Source organism: Sander lucioperca, chromosome 13, assembly GCF_008315115.2.
Source record: "Sander lucioperca isolate FBNREF2018 chromosome 13, SLUC_FBN_1.2, whole genome shotgun sequence".
Lineage (NCBI taxonomy): Eukaryota > Metazoa > Chordata > Actinopteri > Perciformes > Percidae > Sander > Sander lucioperca.
The window spans coordinates 511,021-532,015 of record NC_050185.1 but is presented as its reverse complement, the minus strand read 5'-3'; the positions used below and the strand labels follow the sequence as shown (position 1 = coordinate 532,015).

Below are 20,995 nucleotides of genomic sequence, written 5' to 3'. Positions count from 1 at the left end.
AGCAATGTTAATATCTTATTGGTATCGGCCAGATTTTTCATATAAGTGCATCCCTACATGCTTTAATTTGAAAAAGTTTTTTGGGTTAGGGTTAGGATTAAACTAACTAACCCTAAAGCGCAACATTTGAAAAAGCAATTCAACCAATACAATTTCACTGCAGTGAAACCCTGGCAGCTGATTGTCACTAAACCCATAACTATAGTTTCTACACATTGTCTCCAAATGTGTATGGTCATCGCATCAAAATTTACAGAACCACTTCTGAGTCAACAAGACTTGCAAACTGTACACCTTAATCCACAATTATTTAATGAGACACTAGAATATGTAACAGTGAAATATCACACGGAATTGGTGTCAGAATTTTCCAAAAACAAATGCTGCTCAATCTTGACTAATGTTCACAGACACATGAGCAGCTCAGGAATGATTATGTAAAAGCACAAACAAGATCAACATACAAACATACATGTAATTAAACATCAGAACTTTCATGTTCAGCTGAACAGAGTTAATCTGCAAATTTTGGTCTGCCTTTTTGAATTGAAAAAACACCCTGATAACAAAACCTAACAACTTAACAACATAAAAGGAATTAAAAAAAAAAGAATAGATTAAAAGTTTCACTAATGAAACCTATGGCAGAATTAAATTTTTAAAATCGACCCTTTATGACCAATTTCTACTTCCATTTTAGGACTTAAATGATAACGCCTCTGGATTTGTAGATTTGTTTCATTTTTGCATTTGGCATTACTGAAAAGTCTAAATGCACAGATGTATTGACCACAGTTTGAAGGAACTAATGCCTGTCCTTCGGCAAGTCAGAGTCTCAGATTGCTTTAAAAATGCATTAAATGCAGTTCTCTTTTAAGATAATTAACAGACTTTAACTTTTATATTCATATGCAAGATGCACGTATCCATCCTACAGTACAGTATACTACCATGTAAACTTTTTTAGACTGCTGAAGAAAATAAAGCAGATATTACAGCACTACATGTTTTTTAAAAGCTCTAGCTCAGTCTCTTAGTGCTTTATATTAAGAATCACTAACCTGCCACGTCAGCCAGTAAGATCGTTGGGATCTAAGTTTACCTGGGATCTCAGGTAAACTCAGCCCCTCTGATGTTCAAACCTTTCCCCTCTAGAGACTATAAGCCTCTGAACTGCAGCACATTCCCCCACATAAACTGCCCTGGTACCTGTTTGCTGGAGCCATCATAGTGAAGAGGTGTGTAGCAGAATTTGACCTTGATTATTGCTTTCATTCGTGGACGAAAAAGTAACCATACATACGCAATCTCCTGTGGTTCTAACCGAACACACTGACCAGCTCACACTGCCAGAGCAACAAGGGCTAATCTTTTCAGGTGATGTGGCTCGGCCAGCTTTGACTTATTGCATTAGAGAGCAGGAATGCTTGAACCTGCTTTGTTAGGGCTGTCGCTCATATATACAGACTAGGTGTGATAATTTGGATTTGTCTCTGTATGTGCACAACAGTGCTGACATTGCTAAGAACCTACTTGAGGGATTTACTCAAAAGCCTGCTATACTCTTTGACCTCAAAGCTAGCCTGTACCTGACCCCAACACATTCTCCCAAGTCATTTTCCCACATGGCGACTAAAAATCATCAGATCTGTTCTCGGATTTAACTCGAGTGAAACTACAGTAGGTGAAAATGAAATAAGGGCTTCATGCTGTACAATCATTAATTAAACGGTATTTCAGGAAGCACACATGGCAAGTACTATGTTGTTTATTAAAATGTAACATATCACTTTTTCCTATAGATATATTTCTCACTTTCTGAACAGCACGCAGAGTGACAGGAAACTAAAAAAACAACAAATTACAGCAGAAAGTACTTCAACTTATCGACTGAAAAGAATGTATAGTATGTGTGAATCTCATAAAATCAATAACTTACCACGAAATCCTGCATTTTATGAACAGAATACACAGAGGGAAATTTACTGATATGGATAAAAGTTGTTGTTTCAGTATAGACAGCACTACTGCCTCATTGCTTTACAACTGGAGTAAGACAGAAATTGCACATCTAGAAGAAGCACAAAGAGAAACTGCACTTTAAAAACACATTCTGGCCGAAGTTACTCTGTCAGCAAGCCTGACAAATTTATCCAGAAAGTATTTAATTTACATATTAAGAAGCTCTGCAGTTACTAAGCACTTAATATTATCTACTACTCCCAAACAAATAGGACCAACGATTAAACACTAAACATCTTTACAGAATCTGGTCATTCCCTTACTCTCAAACACTTGAAAAGACACTTAGCTTATGTCATATAATCAACTCGTTTGGGAATATTGAGCTACATACTGCTCATTGAGAAACCAAACCAAGTGACAGATTTCTAGTTAGCGATGTGTTGGGCTGCATTACAATGCAGTGACATGGACCTAAATGGATGCTGGCAATAAAAACATAACGGGTGGCATGGTGTAATGTACAGTCCTAAACTATTAAAAAGATCCCTCAAGCTCCTTCCAGACATAACTCACCTCAGAGGTCTTGGCACTGATCTGTCCCTTGTCCATACCGCTAGCTTCTGAGCTGCTCTGCTCCCTCTGCTGGGAACAACAAACAGGTGCATAAGGAACTCCACACCACCACCCTCAAACTGTAACACACAGACCTGACCAGCCTTTACATCAGATAACAATAGACCAGTCTTTCAGGTAATGAGTATTTTATAGCCTTAATGCATTGTGGATCGGCATAAATCAAGCTATTTTGTAAAGGCTGTTGCACCGTATGAGAGGTTTAACAGTGAAGCACTAAAATTCTTAAAAATGCCTACATTAAAATAAACAAATGCAACAAAAAAGCACTGTATAATACAACATTTTCTAATGCCAAAGGCTCTGACAGTGCAGATGGTAAATAATTCTAACATTAATCATTTACATGGGCTTTGAAAATGTTGACAGGTTACCAACAAATAAATTTAAATGTAGGTCACATTTAATTTAAATGCAAAACAATAACAGGATGCAGTTGTAAGGGTTATGCAAGAATTGGCACTGACAGATAGATGGAGTCATCATTGGCTGGTTGGTCTGTCTGCTGCTTTGGTAAGTCTTTAATTAGAAGCTTGGATAGCGTAAGCCTATATGTGCCCGTGGCGACCAAAAATAAACCCTTGGCACACTAAGACATACTACAAACACTCAGTACACGCAGGCTTGCTTTAACCCTTCTTCTGTTTACAGTACTACAGCAAGCTCTTCTGACTTAAAATACAACTTCTTTGTTCATTTAGTCAATTTAACAAATAAAGAATATATATTTAGATACAAAACTGGGCTCTACTGCATGCTGGGAGTGAAATAATGAAGTTGACATCAATCTTGTTTGTACTGTATAACGTGTGTGTTGTAGCCATTAATCTCTTCATGTAGCATGGCCAGAGCATGTAGGATTTGGGATGGAGTGCAAAGCAGATTTAAAAAAAAAAATTGTAGCGTCGTCTTATCTCCCATTCTATCCCACTCCAATTTCGCTACGGTACCTCTCACACCATGAGTTCAAAGCATCCCCGAGCCTAACCCAGAATGCATCTGTGTATTGGCATTTTCTCTACAACGTAGCTTTTAGCCTTCTTATTGGAGCAAGCGGTGAGCGGTTAGAGTGGAGCGGGGGAAAATCTGAGTCTAGCGCGAGGCCATATTGAGCTTTGAGCGGGGGAGCAGAGAGAACAAACAGCTCTGTGAGGGAGGAATGGAAAGTCTCACCACTCCACTCTGCTGACATGCTCTAAGCATGCCTAATGCTGTTACATCGCTGATAAACCTTTGAAACACTGGCAAGATCTGCTGGTAAGATAAATCAGCCAAATTGAACAGGTAGAATATCAAATATTAAGCTTAACATTATAAAACAACATTTTAGAATCAAATTTGGAAAATAACTTAGTCTCTCATTGATCTTTTTTCTTGTTATCTTTAGGGCATTTTACCTGGACCTGAAATTAACACCTGACCTGTTTTTTTTGTAGCTGTTGTTCTTTTACATCGCCATTTCGTTGGATTTTAGCTAAAAATGTAGCGGCACATTACTGGGGTAAAGAGGCCAGCTGAAACGAACAACCAACAAAAAGATGAGGATGAGTCAAAGAAAATTAAAGAAGACGTTTTAATGAACAAATGTACTGCAGTGACTGTCGTGTGTATGGCTCAGAGAAAGCAAAGTCAAATCCTTTTGTAATCGGGACTAAAAACTTAAAATTAAAAGCAATTAAGGACCAAAAGTCAAACTATCAAAGACTGCGCTTCCGGAGGAGACCGCTGCGGTCAAGGGACTGACGTCCACGAGGAAGTATTAAACTGTTGGTGAGATGGGATGAGATAATGCAACGCTGACTTATGCTACAGTACAATGACAGTTGCACAGATGTGTGTGCGTGTGCATGTTGGGAACCGGTGAGAAAATGTCCGATACCCGGTAACTTTACCAGTAATAATAATATAAACTTAGTTCTGCTTAACGGTTCCTGAACGCTTTCTATGTGACTAAATCAGCCATCAACACTGCCACGTGTGATTTGTTTACATACGTTTACATACGAGTAGGTCTATATCTGTTGAGTTAGCACTGTGTGTGTGTGTGTGTGTACGTGTGTGCATGCGCTGGACTCAGATTAGTAGCAGTCAGTATATGACTGTCTGTGACACGGGAAATCAATGAATAAAAGATAAAAAATATATATTCTAAGAGTTATTATTACTTATATTGATGGGGGCACTGCTGAAAAAAAATCCTAAAGGAAACACTGTATATTGTTTAAAACATTAATTAAGTAACAATTAATTCTGAGTGGTGAAGCGAGGGAGGAGATCAACTGCCGGTGAGCGGTGTCAGACTGTTAAGCTGTGTAAGAGAAAAGCGAGAGGAAAAAGAGATCAAAGACGATGTAAAGTGAGTTTACAGTAAACACTAAGCTTCTTAAGACACGGTGGTTTCATCTGTTGTTAATACTGTCGGTAAAGTGAAGACTATTACAACGTGGAGACTGCAGTGCACACAGCACACCCTTTTTGTTTACTTAAATTGAATAATGTTTGCGGTTATGTAATTGCAGTGACATCGCGATTGCGATTAGATTAATTGTTCTACCCTATTTGTAACTAGACCATACATTGTCCAATCTACCCCAAATTATTTATGCTTAAGTAGGCTGAGGACATGTACAAGTCAATGAGTTATAGTCATAGCGCCATCTACTGGCAACAGGAAGTAAGCCCCGAAGAAAATCATTAGATTTACCTGAAATTGACATAGTGTGGTTTAAACATGACATACAGCAACATGACATATAAATAGTGTGTGTTCTCTAGCACCACATAGTGGACACAGGAAGTGGTGTACAATTTGAAATATTCAAATGATGTCATTTCCAACACTATGCACTCCATGGGGGGAATTAAGTCTAACTCTTGCGTGCAGTGTCCGACGGTCACCGCAATACACAGTCGCATCGACTGGGAAATGCCGGCACCCTGGACGTGCATGGAGTGCGAGGGCCCGTTCATCGCTGCTTGCAGCTTAAATTTTACATTTTTTTTCTAACAAGGGTGCCTGTTACAATTTATAACTGTACATAATCCCTACATCAACATCTCATACAAAGCTTGTATTATATTGTTGATATTATTATTCACAATGGAAAGGGTTAAAACTACTTACTGATAAGTTATTGCACATGTTACATGTCAAGTCCTGAAAATATTGATTTTATTTTGCTTTACTGAACTAAGGTATTTAGTAGTTCTTTATACATTTAAATAACCCCCTATGGACCCTGATAATTAATTTGGAAGGGGAATTCTGCCATCTCATTATTTGACAGGACATTTGCCTAATCTTTAAAGGGCTGTTTGTTGTAACAGAACAGGGGATATAACAGCAGTGTACTGATGACCTTATGTTGGGGTCATCAGTCTCCAAGGACTGGTAATCCCCTTCACTTATCCCTATCCTGGTACTTCTGGATGTACTCAGCAAAGTGGTTCAGCAGCCCCTGCTGTTACAGACGGGCTATATGGAAAGCTATGAAGACTACATGATCTGTTTGGAAATGTATATTCATGTCCCTCATGTTTTATTAAAGGCAGGTATGACGCACAAGGTTTGACTGTGTAGACTAATAGGATTACTAGTGGATTACCAAACTGGTTGGTCTCATTCCAAGTCAAACATGCTATGAGTAATACGCCTGGTGTGCACAGACCACCAGATCTATACTCACACTGGCCAAGGGTCTCCTTCAACCAGCAAAAGCCAAAGCTACATCATACCAGGAATTATTATGGCCTAGTTCAAGTTTATGGGACACAATCAAAAGGTACCAACTGACATTACAACTGTACTGGTTTACAGGCACATTCAAGCACACCCTTCACCCTAGCCAGGTTCAGGTTTAGGTGTGTAGAAATATATTCTACACACTGTGAATCTGATGGCTGTCATATTGAGGATGCTTTCACTCTTCCACACATTCATCTTTTTACTGATAAAGAATACGAAAAGGCTATCTCTTAAACCCCTTTTTTTCAATCTTTGGGTCGCCTGGTCTTCTTGTATAACCTCAACCCTGTTATGCACAATCAAGTTATGGACATCGTTTTTTTCAGGAAAACCTGGGCTATCAGGATATGTATGCTGCAGTTATGTCACATGAATGTATAAATTTTTATATGACTACGAAGACAAAAGAAAAGACTAAACGGAAATTGAATCTCTCAGAATTGTATTGAAATCACACAGAGATCAATAATAAAGAAGACTTTTGGCTTTTGAAACATGTTCTCCCACGTCTTAGAAATCAGGGGGAAAAGAAATATACACTATAACTAACACAAATTTAAAACTATTTAGATTGTTTCCCAGAAACGTCCTTAGGCTTTTATATAAACAGTTAGTTGTGTTATCTCCAATTCATTGTTCACACTTGTTTCAACCTCCAGGGGTCCTAGCCTCTGTCTGTCTGCCTGCTAGCAGCATGTAATACACATACACAGTAAATAAAAGGCCCTCCTGCTTGGGATATGTGATGGCTGAGCAAGCGCTCTCCTAATATGACTAAGGGCCCTATATTGCACTCAATTTACAATTTACTTTGTATCATTCCTATTTTGCACCCGACGCACAGCAGACTTTTCCCTCCACAGACTCACGTCGGTAAACTAGGGAATGAACTTGCACTCCCGGGGGCGGTTCAGCAAAAAGAGGAGATGTGTTCCGGCGCAAACGTTCCCTAATGCTATTTTGCAGTTTCAGAAAACAGTTCCACCACAGACCAGAAAAAACCTAGTCTAAAGTCAGTGGCGCGTTATTCAGATGCTATTTTAAGGGCGCATGCTTGGCCGTAATGTAGAGTGTACACACCGTGCATACACTTTGCTTGTCTCATCTCACGGACCCAGCAGCTCCCATTTTTGCAAACCATACATAAATACAAGGAAAAATATGACCTTGTTTTACACAACATTTCCAGGAATCATGGATGTGTTGATGACATAAATGAGGAAATATTAGAGGACTTAAGGAGATGTGATGTTGAACTGCATGTGCCGATGCCACTTAACCCAAATTCCCCAGCAGCAGCAAGGGAGAGGAGAGACAGAAGAGCTGCATCATCTATAGTGAGGTCATCTCGGTCTAATGTTAGACTACATTGCAAAAATATCACCATGCATTCATAACCTCGTGATTCAGTAAGAGTGAGCCCAAAACATCGGAAAGTATGTTTTTGTGACATTTCTTTATTTACATTTTGTCAAAAAGAAAGAAAATCAATAGCAAACGTCTGTCTCCTCGGCTGTGAACCGCTCCTGGTGTGCGCCCATGGATGTATTAAGTGCGTGCGCCTAGCAAATCTACCATTATAACAGCAATCCGCCATGGAACAAGCGCACCTACTTTTAAAGGGAATGTGAGATAACGCTCTGATTGGTTTACTGCACGTTACGCCCAAACCACACCTATGAGTAATGTAGCTACTTCAGACCAACCCATTTTAGATTTGCATCGGGCACAAGAGTCATTTATCCCATTGGTATAATAGCAACAGCACCTGAGATCCGCCCACAAAGCTACTTGCATTTGGCGTTTGATACTTGCGTTTCAGATCGTTAAAATAGGGCCCTTAATGTGATTGGTCGACACAGCTGTCAGTAGGGCTGTGCAATTAATCGAAATGTAATCGTGATTATGATTTTGGCTCCCAATCATCACAAAAACCGAATAATCGAGAAAAACAATTATTTAGCTTATTACGTTTTGCAAGTTAACTCTTATTTTCTCTTGTGTTCTGAATGAAAAAAATAAAGTTTAAATATGAAAAGTATTAAAACAAAGTTCACAGTTGTATGTGTTTTTTTTACTATTGATTTATTTAACTTTTTCCACTGTTTTTTAAGTTCAATAATTGCAACATCTTTCCAGAAGTCAACGCGTAATCGTGTTAAATTATCGTGATTTCAATATTGACCGAAATAATCGTGATTATATTTTTTTCCATAATTGAGCAGCCCTAGCTGTCAGTCAAGACGTCATCAGGCAAGATGGCTGCAGGCTAGCGGTTTTACCTCGGTTTTCATGCAAAAGATGACTAAGTAGCCGTTCATTTGTGGATTTATCGTTCTGGAAATATTGTGCAAATCGGCCGCAGAGCAAAGCGGAAATTCCACAACATGATTTTTGGATTCATAATTATTTATTTATTTATTTTACAAAGACATTGTAATTTCATGATGGATTAAAAAGCTTCTGGATGGCCTACAATTACATGGAGGACTTTGTTAAAATGGCGCATTTCTCCGCTTCTCTACACTGTATTCATCTGGAGATATTAAATTTGACATTACACTCCAGCAATCACACATACGCTGTACATCTAACTGTGAAGCAAGGGATCTCTGTCTGTGGAAACACTTTATTTGAAGGGATGTGCATAAGACAACATCATAACCATCATAACCATGACATGACATGTCTTTATGAATGTTTATGACTGTTGTCATTAAGTGTCATTTAGTAAATTGTGACACTTTTAATGCAAAGTTAGCATTGTTTGATATGTTTGTTATGACAACTTGACATTAGCAAGACAATATAACATACAAAAGCAGGCCTAATTTTCAAACGTAAAGAAACTATTTAGCTTTATGTGTTAACATTACACTAAACTGTCATAAGTTGTTGGTTCTGACATTGGCTGTCATGAGACAATTATAATTGTGTCATGATTATTTTCCTTATCCTTAAGTAGAGAGAAACAATTTGGACTTGTCATAAAATGTTTTAAGGCCAGCTTGACGACAGTGAATACAGAACCAAGGAGATTTACTGAGTTTTGGACAAATGGCTCTAGGCTACTTGTTGCTAAAATAACCGCTAACTGCTGCTCACTGTAGTTAGCTGTCAAAGTTAGCTCGGTTAGCTGTACAGCTGTCCTATTAACTGACTCAGCCCTGGGGTGCAAGGAGCCAAACCCGAAAACCATCTGGATACTGCATTCCCTATTGTAAAATCGGCCTCCTCCGTGTTGAAAAACACATCCATTTAGTATTTTGCAGGTGTTGCTAACAGTAACCTCCGAGACATTGTGTGTACTGAACTGAACAACACAGAGCAACCGGCAGGACTATTACTGCATCGGGTGGCAGCATGAACATATTTTTTCTAAAATAGCACATTTTACACTGCTAAGAGTTTACCAGTTTTGCGTGGGTTCAAGCTGTTTGATAGACTATCTGGCTGTTTATAGTGTGTGGGAGCTGTGTGTGTTCTTGCTGCTATAGAGATTAATGTAGTGCTATTGAGATGAAGAGGGATGACTTGTTAATGGCCCATCAGCCAAACTAAAGGATCCAGGCGCTCTTGGCGGTTATAGTACCACTAAAATGTCTGTTAGTTACAATAGGAATGGTCAAAATCAAAACAGGAGGGGCCAAGATATCCTGACTTTTAGTCTCTAGTGTGGGTGAACCTGAGAAAACATGGGATACTACACATACTACATAGTACATTTTAACTGACCTACTTTTTATTTGAGTTGGTTCACACACTTTTACTTGAGTAACATTTCTTCAAAGTAACAGTACTTTTATTTGAGTACAATATTCTAGTACTCTTTTCATCTCTGCCAGTTTGTACTGTAACTTTTTTTTCTGTTAATTTTATTAAACTTTGGTAAGCTTTCTCCAGAGTACCAAAATACATTATACAAGTAATCTGAACTTCAAGTGTAAAATCATGGGGAGGGCCCCTTAATTACAGTAGTTTCATAAAACGTTTTTACTGATTAATATACAAACGGATTCTTCATGTACGTACAGTATATCTTCATGACTGAGGAGCCTGTGATTTAAAAAAAAATCTGAGTCTATGTCAAGCATCACATTTTTTTGTTCAGCTGACCGCTCACCACAAACAGCACATCTCCCTACAGTGACTTTATTTAAAGGCTTAGAGCCTCATATTTAGCATTTCTGCTGATTCGTGATTTGCTGCTGATACTGCTGATGCTTCTCCACCTGCTTTACTTTTACACTTTTTGAATGGCTTTAGTAGAGAACCTAGTCATTCAGCGTACTCTTCAGTCCAGGTTTGTCTAAGGTTTTGCTGGGCTGATACACTGTCAGAGACTCACCTCCTCCACTGGACAGACAGAGTGTGCAAGCTCAGAGTTTTGTATAGAAACACTCTTCTCCCACTTGTCCGCCATGTGGTTGACCTCCTCCAGCTTTTGCTCACAGCTCTTCTGTGTGTTTAGCAGCGTCACTTCATAGAACTCCTGGATATCTGTGGAAATAAAGATATTACGTGACTCAGGTGCAGGTTAATTTCTCCACAGACAACACAGTTAACTCTGTCTCATCAATTAAAGAAAGTCGTTTGATGCGGATACCAGTTTAACCTCAATCGGTGCTACAACAACTGTACAATACATACTTTGTATAAATGATGGATCTGAGATGGATGGCTGGATCTACCAACAAGACATTAGACAATGTATGTAAATTCACATACCATAACATAACAATGTGCATATTCAAGTTTGCTTGTAAGAACAATGTTTGTGAAAGCAGCCAATGTTCTTATGCAAATGTTAGCTATATATGCACACATGTAAAAACAATTACAGATAAACTGCTGTTCCAGTGGTTAAAAAAGAAGACTAGGCTTGTGCCGATTGGCAATCAGATTGTTCGACGATTGAAGGAATGATCGGTGATTGGTGTTTCCTACGCATATGCTAAAGCGTTTTTTAACTTCCTATCAGAACTATATCTAGAATCTGCGTCCTACTATTCTGGTGGAGCGGTACGTACGCCCGCTGAGCCCAGATAATCAGCCCGGGTGATATTTAAATCACTAACGTTAATTACAAAGCCGTTTGCCGTCTCTTTTCCATTTATCTGACACCTGATGAGCTGTACTTCTTTCAGACCAGCCTCCCCGGCTGCTGCCAGGGGACGGGAGCTACATTAGGTCAGCCCGCACCAATTAACATTACTGGAGGCTAGGATACAGTAGCTAACTTTAATGATCGACTTACTCTGGTGCAGAGCTTCACCTCCAACACGACAAATAAACTAAAATCTTTACATGTACAATTATCACAATAGGAAGTAGAGGAATAGCTTAAGAGCACATATCTTTTCTGACCTATAAATGTTATTATAATGTTGTATAGTCATGTTAAATGATACCAAAGTGTCAAATAATGAGATAAATGCATTTAGACGTGAGCCCTGCAGGCAGCTTGGGTTAGCTCTGCCCGGCTCTGAACGCTCGGATCTCATTGGCTCTCAGTGGGATCTTTTAATTTCCTGGATTTGTCTACGTCAATGGAACGGTCTTCCCTACGTGGTCATGCTGCTCCACGCTCCGAGCCGTCCCCTTTGGAGGTCTTCCGGAAAATTACCAATCACAACGGAGTGGGCTTGGCTGGTTGGGGGACTAGGGGGAGGAGGAACCTAAACCAAGCTGCAGAACGGTAAGAGTTTCCCGACAATCTACATAGTTCATTGTGCGGTGAATCATGTCAGGCTGCTCTATAGAGTCCTGAATCAAAAACTAAGACCAGAAATGTAGTATAATAGCTGCTCTTTCATTTGACGTGCAGATCAACAGAGAGCTGGTGAGTGAGAGAAGCCACGGCTAACTGCTAAACTAAAGTAGGAGGAAAAGGAGATCGCTATGAGTGCTTGAGTAACTAGTGTAACGTAAGGTTTAAATGTAAAGTGGCCAATTAGCCACTGTAATGAAGAATATGACAAAAATAACTGCGTCGAGCTACCGAAGCAAGACGCTATCAACAGAAGCATGACAGCCAAGCAGCAGGCAGACAGCCGAGCCAGTTTCATTGATGAAAGTGAAAGCTGCTCCGCATATCCATATGTTATGTCCAATTACATGTTCAATGTAACCGGTCAGACTGGTGATCAAATCGCCTATTGGCGATCTCAAGTAACCACAATTGGATGATTTGAAAATATTAGAGATCACCCAAGCCTATCGCAGACGCATTCCAGATATCTAGCAGGCTAAATATGTGCACCAGTTGGGGAGCTCCAGCCAATGAGAGCACAAGACTGGGTTGAGGGGAGTCACAGTCTAATTTGACCCGCTGCAGTTTACTAATTAACTGACATTTTTACACTTCTCATAATAACATGAAAGATCTGTAACATTTCAAAGCATCAAAGCATCTCTGAGTCCCAATTAGTCAGCCCCTCGCGGGGTCAGAACCGACTGTGGTCGAAAGCACAGGGTAGACACTTTTTGTCTCCAGGACCAGAATCGATATCGGGCTAACCCCCATCATTTCACTCAGCAGCCGGTAAACAAGACACGGGGAGCTGCTGTTGGTCTGGGGGAGCTGAAGCATTTATTTGTGAACAAACTGCAATTTCTACTGTACATTTACTGCTACGATAATTCATTGAAACTTCTCTGCTCTCACCACATTGTATGTATTGGCTGTTCTCCAAATGAGCTTTGCTATCTGTCGTAATGTGTCCTGCTATAACACAAATCCCATTTGAATTGCCCGTAGATGTAACCAGCAATCTCCTTATCTGGGGCCTGGCTGAGGGAGGTATAAGCAGAGCAAGAAGTTTAAATCGATATGCAACATTTCGTGGAGCTTGGTTAACTGTTTTCAATGTGTTCAGTCTCCAAGACGCCGCATGTAAAACAATTAATCAAAGACATGTTTTATGTGCACATAAGCACAGGGGATCTGTGGTTATATTACAACAGTCTGATGCTGGGTGCACAAAATGTCACCAAGGGATCTGCCATGTGTAATTGGCTTGACAGTGACATCAGTAGCAGAGGAGAACAGATACCTGCTGCCTTCAGGTGGCTGTAAAGACAGTCCCAGACAACACAAGTGTTATAAGATATAAGATATTTACATGTTGAAAAGAACCCTTCCCTGCACTTGCAAGCTATTATAGCAAAAACCATTCCCGAAAACAGCTCTGAGTTGGAGCATAATTCACGTCAATGTCAAATATCCCAGTTTTTTCTCGTAAATTTACCACTTTAATCTTGGAGTTTTTTCTCTCTGTAATTATTTTCTACAATGCCCCTAATACGGCGTCGTAGTCTAGCTGTAATCATGGTTTCATTGACATATACTCAAAATATTTTTTCTATCACTTTCCAGCTTGCCTCATCCATCAAATTCCAAAAGTAGCCACACATTACACACATAGCTATGCTAACATACATACAATGGGATCTTCTGTGAGTGTCTCCAGTACAGCAAAGGTTTTGTGGCCTTTTTACTAAAACCCATTTGAACTAAGTCTCACATTTGCTATAGCCATTACCCGATGTCCCGATCAGGTTTTTTTGCCCTCGAGTCCGAGTCATTTGATTTTGAGTATCTACCGATACCGAGTCCCGATCCGATACTTCTAAAATAATTCAACTTTATAATACCTCCAGACCGCAGACATACTCGCGCTTTCCGCTTCAAGCTGCTTCCGTGTTCTACTTTGCCAGCATTTAACCAATAGCATCTCTGCAACAAAGTGATGTCATGCCGCGTCAAAAGTCAAAAGGGTCTAACTCTGTGCCACCGCATAACTATAGATGTGTTAAAAAATAATGACAATATATATACATACATATCCCAGTCCTGATCGGGAGGTAACGTCCGATTCCGATCGAGTCTGAAACCACGTGATCGGGCCCGATTTCCGATCACATGATCGGATCTGGACATTCCTAGCCATTACACTACATTTTTTCAAGGTCCTGATCTATGGTGCATAAACAGCCAAACAGTAAAAAAGGAAACACTGCCAGCCCTACATAAATACAACTTATTTTGCTGCATTAAATTACAAACTCTCCACTCATTATATGAGCAGTCATGCAAAAAAACAAATATGACCAACAGTTATTAAGTGCCCCTGTAATTGCAGCCAATGTATTGTCCTGTCTTTCAGGGGAAGGGATATCTTTGAGTTACTGTAGAATTGCAGTTTTACAGATTGTTTAATGGGACCTTTGTTGACAATATATAATATAATTATGAGTTTATTTCAGATGATGACAGACATTATTGCATCAACAGTATGTTTTCACAGAACAAATTGATAACCACCCATGTTAATAATAAAAAAATTCAAAGTCTGTAAATGTCTGCAGCAAAATGCCCCAACATCTTTTCATGTACTGTACTCTATACATAGTCTATACAGAGCTTCAGAGTGGCATTCCTATTGTATCATGATTTCTTCTTTGTGAACTGTGTTCACATTTATGTACCTACACACACACACAAACACACACACACACACACATATATACCAACACAGAAACTACTGTGACAACAAAGCTTCCCTCCCTGAAGCTTCACAGCAGATCAACATGACTGGGTAGTCAGGATGTCACTAAAAAAAAATTTAAAAAGCACAAAACAAATGTATCGACCTACATGTATCTTTTTCAAATGTCTGGACTGTTAAATGTTTCCGCATGGTCTGCTTTGACTGAATGTTAGCATCACTCCTGTATCAGCTCAATGCATTAGAATCTTCTGGAGCGATGTATTCAACATCTGTTGCTGCATCATTACAACATCTACCACAAAGCATCTGTTGGACACAAGTGAGGCCCTTAGTTTGGCAATCAATTCATTAAATTTTTTGAATGGCTAGCCATGTTTTACCAGAAAAACAGGCCCAAAACAAGTGATTTACCATGCCACATTTACATTTAAATAGATCTTGATAAAAACAAACCATTAGCATTCACAACAGATACAGCTTCATGTCTCTGTCCCAATAATTCACAAATTATGTCATGCATTCGGTTTTAAGAAACAGGAAATTAATTAAACTACATCAACAATAAATACTGATGTAGTTTTCATAAAACAAACACAAAAACAGTCACAGTTCTATCTTTTTGTAATGCAAATGAAAATAGGCTATTATATATGCAAATTAATTCAGCAAATGTATGCAAATCTCGAGTATATGAGTAAGACTCTACGTGGTGCAAAACCAGTTGTTAGATTTGACTATTATGAGAGAATAAAGGTATGCAGTAGATACAATACAATATGCAATGCAAAACAGCACATGGCATTATGAGAGAATAAAGGTATGCAGTAGATACAATACAATATGCAATGCAAAACAGCACATGGCATCCAATTTAGCCTTTCTTTACACAAAAAGTAGGTTCTGACTTTTGTTTCATTATAAGGAATACAAATACAAATTACAGATTTACAGATAATTACTACAGAAAAAGATCAAACCAGTTGGCCTCAAATACTACCCTCTCTACACTGCATTACACTCCAGAATCATCAAAACCACCAACTGTAATCAAATAAAGAGAGGGGGAAAATGAGTGACCGTAGTTTCAGTTTCAGAAAGTTGTCAATAGTAACTTACAGTGCAGTAAAACCTCCCTGCTCTCTCCAGTCATGTTGCAGCGTGCTATCCTGTGAAACAGTGTGCTATGAGAGGACCAGATGTCTGGTGGCAAGCAGACAGCGAGCCTAATCCTCAGACATAGAGAACGCCTGTTCCCTTCAATGCAGACAATGACCCTGCATTGCTGATTTCTAATTCAGCTTTCCTTTGGGTAATGTGCTTAACACAGCCAGCAGTCCTTACAACTCTCCCTTAATGAACAAAACTCCACTTCTCCAGGGCTTTCCACAAGGACATGGAGTAGCCAAGCCAGCTAGAGGGGTCCAGAGGCATCATTTTGTGTGAATATAGATAGCCTAATATTTCAATGAAAGATTGTTTTTGTTAGTGTTACTTTCACATAGATCATACAGAAATGTGCAATGACTAATGAAAAAGCGCTGCTTACAGTTTTTGTCAGTATGCTGAAGGACATAACTTTTCTTCGCTCGACAGCGGTATGTGTCTGTGTAATATGTTCAGATTTTTGTTTGTATTTTCAGATATCTGCTATATTTTACCGTTTCATGTTCTTATAGGAGATGTGTTAAGTTACTGCTGATGAAGACCCAACATTTCCTGATTTTGCTGCTTTACTATAAAAGCTTTTAAATAACAAAATAACAGGAGACTTCTATTGAAGAATATATGAAGAATAGGAAATGAAACCTTCACCGTTTTACAGCTGCTGCTTTGACCACTCAGGCTCGGCGGCTTCTAAATAACAACAGCAGAAGTTGCAACATAAGAGCAAGAATGTCTGTAGAATATCCTATCCATATTTGTGAATTCGGGACGTTTTAAGAAACTAAAAATAAGGTAATTGTATACCAGCGGCTAACTTTACCAAGCAACCGCATGGCACAGAGCTCCAGACATAAGGGATATAAGAGCAAGCAGTACAGGAACAAAACCAGTGACACATCACTGACAGTTTGATGATAACATCCAAAACACACTCTTCACTCTCAGTGGTTTCTGTGAGAAATACTTTGAACGAGTACGTAGTTCTGCTTACAGTGGAGTAGGCGGCCCTCTACGTGGCCCAGGACACATACCCATACACACTGCTATAAGAATGTGGACACGTGAATGTGGTGTGAGTGATCAGATCTCATTGTGTCCTCAATGCATCCTGGGCGCATTTCCACCTGTACTCAGAGCTGTCCACTTGTGATCCCCAGGACCGATTTTAATACTAGGTGGAAATGGGGTCACAGACAGTCTGACTCACTGCATTACGGACTACATTAATATTTGTGTTTCTCCAATAACAAATCCTGGCTGAGTTAAAAGTGCTGTTGAATGAAATTATGCTTTTTAGATCCGGAGAAAAGAGGAGTTAAGGAGGTTCAAATGGAACTTACGACAGCTACAGGAATAAAATGGAAGAGAGCTTATAACAAAACATTAGCAAATTAGAGAGGTCTGAATAAAATCAATGGTCATGGCAAAAGCAGTTGGAGGGGCCCAGAATCTGGAGACCAGGGATGTGCAAATGAACTTACGAATTTATTTTGTAACGGATTTGATTCTGGCCCCACTCTCTTCCCCCACCCACCAGAATACAGACCAACTGCACTCTCCTCTCATTACTCCTTTCAAGCCCCCAACCCACCCCCAGTCTCTCCTGAACTGCACCCTCATCTCACCCCCCACTCCAGCCCTCAGTCTCTCACTAACCAACCAACCAGGTGAGGAAGAGGCTGAGAAAGGTCGAGGCAAGGAAAGCCACAGGCCCAGATGGACTGAAGGCAAGCACTGTCAGGTGGTTCTGTACATCTTAAACCTGAGCCTTAAGCAAAGTTCCCACTACAAGTCATCAGCTAGCTGCACAGTTCACGCTACAACTTGCTGTCTTGTTGTTTTCACACTGACCGGTGACAGGTGGACACATACCAAGATGGTGAGGCAGAGAATATTCTGCCAGACAAATAACCACACCTGTTCATGTATGAATATTTGTGTGTGTTTGTCTCTACAGATTGAGGGAGTCTAGGCAGATGCATGATAAGGGAATGTTTTGACTGTCTCCTGTTGGAGGTCGGTAAAGGGCCTCACACACACTTTAGCATACTTCCCAGAGAGAGACAGACTCAACTAGGATTTAGGTAAGCATATGTGTTTACAGCGCCCGCAATATCTCTGTTTACATTGAAGGTTCAGCTAAAATTAACACCCTTCAGCATAAGTTTAAATACTCCTACATGAAGACAGGAACTTCAGAGTTGGAATGGCACTACACGATAACACATCGTGAACTGTACTGTTTGCCTGATTCTCATGGATCGAGATTTCATTATGCTTCTGTGTAAGTCATCAAAGTCTCCGGATGTGAATATCAGTTGTGCTGCTCTAGAGTTTTTCCATAACAATGGCCATTCGCCATTCGGGTTGTGTGGTGGTGGGAGTTTCACTTTACATGGCCCATTTGTGTGACGTCCTGTTGTGTTAATTAACCCTCCGATGTAGCACAAGTGGACTTTATAGTTCACAATCATTGATTTCTGTCCAATCGTTTATAGATTGTAGGCTGTGAGACATGAGCAAATATGAACCATTGTTTTTATTACAAATATTTTAGATAACATAAAACCATGGATGCCTATTGGCCGCATTAAACACTCCACTTGCTGTGTTCTCTCTCTCTCTCTCTCTCTCTCTCTCTCTCTCTCTCTCTCTCTCTCTCTCTCTCTCTCTCTCTCTCTCTCCCCCCTCGTCCACTCTTCGTCCGTACACTCTGGCTCAAATGAATACAGGCGCTCATTGTACACTTATTTCTTGGAGTATCTTCAAATGCTTCACATCCCTAAAATCAGTACAACTGAAACTCAAAGGTTATGTAAGTAAATAAACCATAAACATTAATAAGACATAGTGTCATAAATAAAAACCATGAGTTACTAGTTACCAGCCCATTTAGGACCGGACGTCACGTAACATGATGACGTCATTCCGAGTGTCCAACGTAATGGCGCAAAAGACAGAAGCCTTAGCTTTCTGCTGCAAAACGAATGAATGCTCTAGCTGTGGTTTTTATTTTAGATCATAAGCATTAAGAGCAGTGGACAGCTACATACAGGGTTCAGTGTTCAGGTAGCAATTTGAGGTTCAGTGTTCGAAGCCAGGGATCAAACCACCAATGTTGTGGTTAAGAGGCCGACCCGCTACACCCCCCCATTATTCTTTTGAAGCAGAAGCTAGTGGTCGTAAAATATACACGCATAGTGAATCGCAACTTGTTAATTAACTTATGGAAAGCTCTGCTTCTTCACTGTAAAGTGGTTTAACAACTCTCCAACCTGGCATCCAATCCTCCACCCTCTTCTCACAGCAGAGTGTTGTTTTCACTATGCTTTGTAAAAGTTTACAACTCAGCTCTGGAACGGTCCATTCACTCTTTGTGCTGCTGAGAGCTTTAAAGAAGGCAGCTGGCCCAGTATTTAAGGCGCATAGCTTGTGTGCAAAACGCATCATGAGCCCTGCAGAGGAAAACTAGTTCTAGTCTAGGGTGTAGATGTGTCTAATACAATGTGTTATGGCTGGGAATCACCACTGATGAGGGTGATTCCATTCCCAAGCCTCTGTGAGGTAGTAAGTTCACACTGCTAAACAGTATATTGTCAAGACAGTGTTTAGGTGCAACTGAACATCCAACCTTTAGAGCCAACCCCATGGCACAAGTCGTATGTAAATTCTTTCGGTACGGCTTCCTAACATGTACAGCTACTATTATTAATATTTCCGTTTGTCCTTTCTTGTTATTTTAAGTTTATTAGACAAAAAAAGAGCTTGTGGAATGTAGCAAACTCGCCGCTTAGTAGGGAGGGGGTCGTTATTATTAGAGATGCCCGATGATGTTTTTTGCCATCGACAATCGGTATCTACCGATTGTCGATGAGCCATTGACTGATAAACATCAGATACCGAAAGTCTGTTGTTGTTTTGTTAAAGCAGCTGGTATAGCTGTATTACAGTATAGGTCAGTTTGACTGCTCGGTAATGTATCAGTGTTATGATTTCAGTTTTGATATCAGTGTAGTGTCTTTAGAGAAGTGGCCGCGGTTAGCCGATTGATAGGGATAGAAGTTGTTTAAAAATGCTTATATCTGATCGAGAAGGAAAAATGAAATGCAGACACAGTTAAACAGAGCGAGTCCCCACAAGATGGTACCCCCGTACCAAAATTTGTGACAACTTCAAATTTTCTACATACACTGACCATGCAACTCTACATGATGAATAAAGAATCACAACTAACATGCTTTTACTTAGTCCGTTCAATCAACAGAGCAGTACAAATAACTCCTAAGGAGCAATGCAACAAGTAACATTAGCCTATGTAATTATACCATCTGACTATCACGGTCATACAGGCGGCTGCTCTCTAAAGTGGGTTGGATTAACGCAAACTACTTCAGTAATAGTTTTCTCCATGTTTGTGTCTAAAGACTAGCAGGGAAAAGGAGTTGGGCTTTGGTTTGTTTTATCCTCATCCCGGTCAATACATCTTGGTGATGCAGTTGAATGAGCTTTAGCATTTTGGTTATGTTTCCATTTACTACAACGGTGAAGCAAAGCCAACGCACTGACCTCATCTTACACACAACTCTCTCTCCGTTGCTGATGTAAGCTGACCAGGAACCAGTAGGCAGGTCTTTCAGCTCCGCCGCTTCAATTGCGCTCACCATAGTGTGACTGACTAGCACCGCAATGCGCTTGCTGGGCTAACCTTACTACATGTTGCTAACAGCGTACGGCTTATATAAGTGTCCAGGCGGAACTAGAAAGCATTATTGCCAATCTCCCGATTGCGTAGTTTTACTGAATATCGGCTGATGATAATCGGTGGGCGATCACTCGGGGCACCCGTAGTTATTATTATTATTTAATATTTTTTACACAAATACCGTCATATACCGTATACCCCGGTAAAATGTCAAGAAGGTATGAAGGTATGAAAATATAGATAGCGTCAAAGCCTAAAAGCCTGTAATGTTGT

At 39.9% G+C, this 20,995-nt stretch overlaps 1 protein-coding gene across 33 annotated transcripts in view; it reads right to left on the bottom strand.

Annotated features, from left to right (window-relative positions):
- The window catches only part of dlg2 (discs, large homolog 2 (Drosophila)), a 261,578-nt gene that overhangs the window by 213,521 nt on the left and 27,062 nt on the right, over positions 1–20,995 (bottom strand). For 23 of the 33 annotated variants that reach the window (XM_031311122.2, XM_031311125.2, XM_031311128.2 and 20 more), the window contains exons 3-4: positions 10,692–10,843; positions 2,539–2,607 (exon numbers count right to left, since the gene is read on the bottom strand). In XM_031311122.2, the coding sequence (XP_031166982.1) occupies positions 2,539–2,607; positions 10,692–10,843 (221 nt within the window). Of the gene's footprint in view, positions 1–1,209; positions 1,363–2,538; positions 2,608–10,691; positions 10,844–15,972; positions 16,073–20,995 lie in introns of those variants that run through there. The other 10 variants (XM_035991037.1, XM_035991038.1, XM_035991046.1 and 7 more) reach the window with 8 other exon arrangements.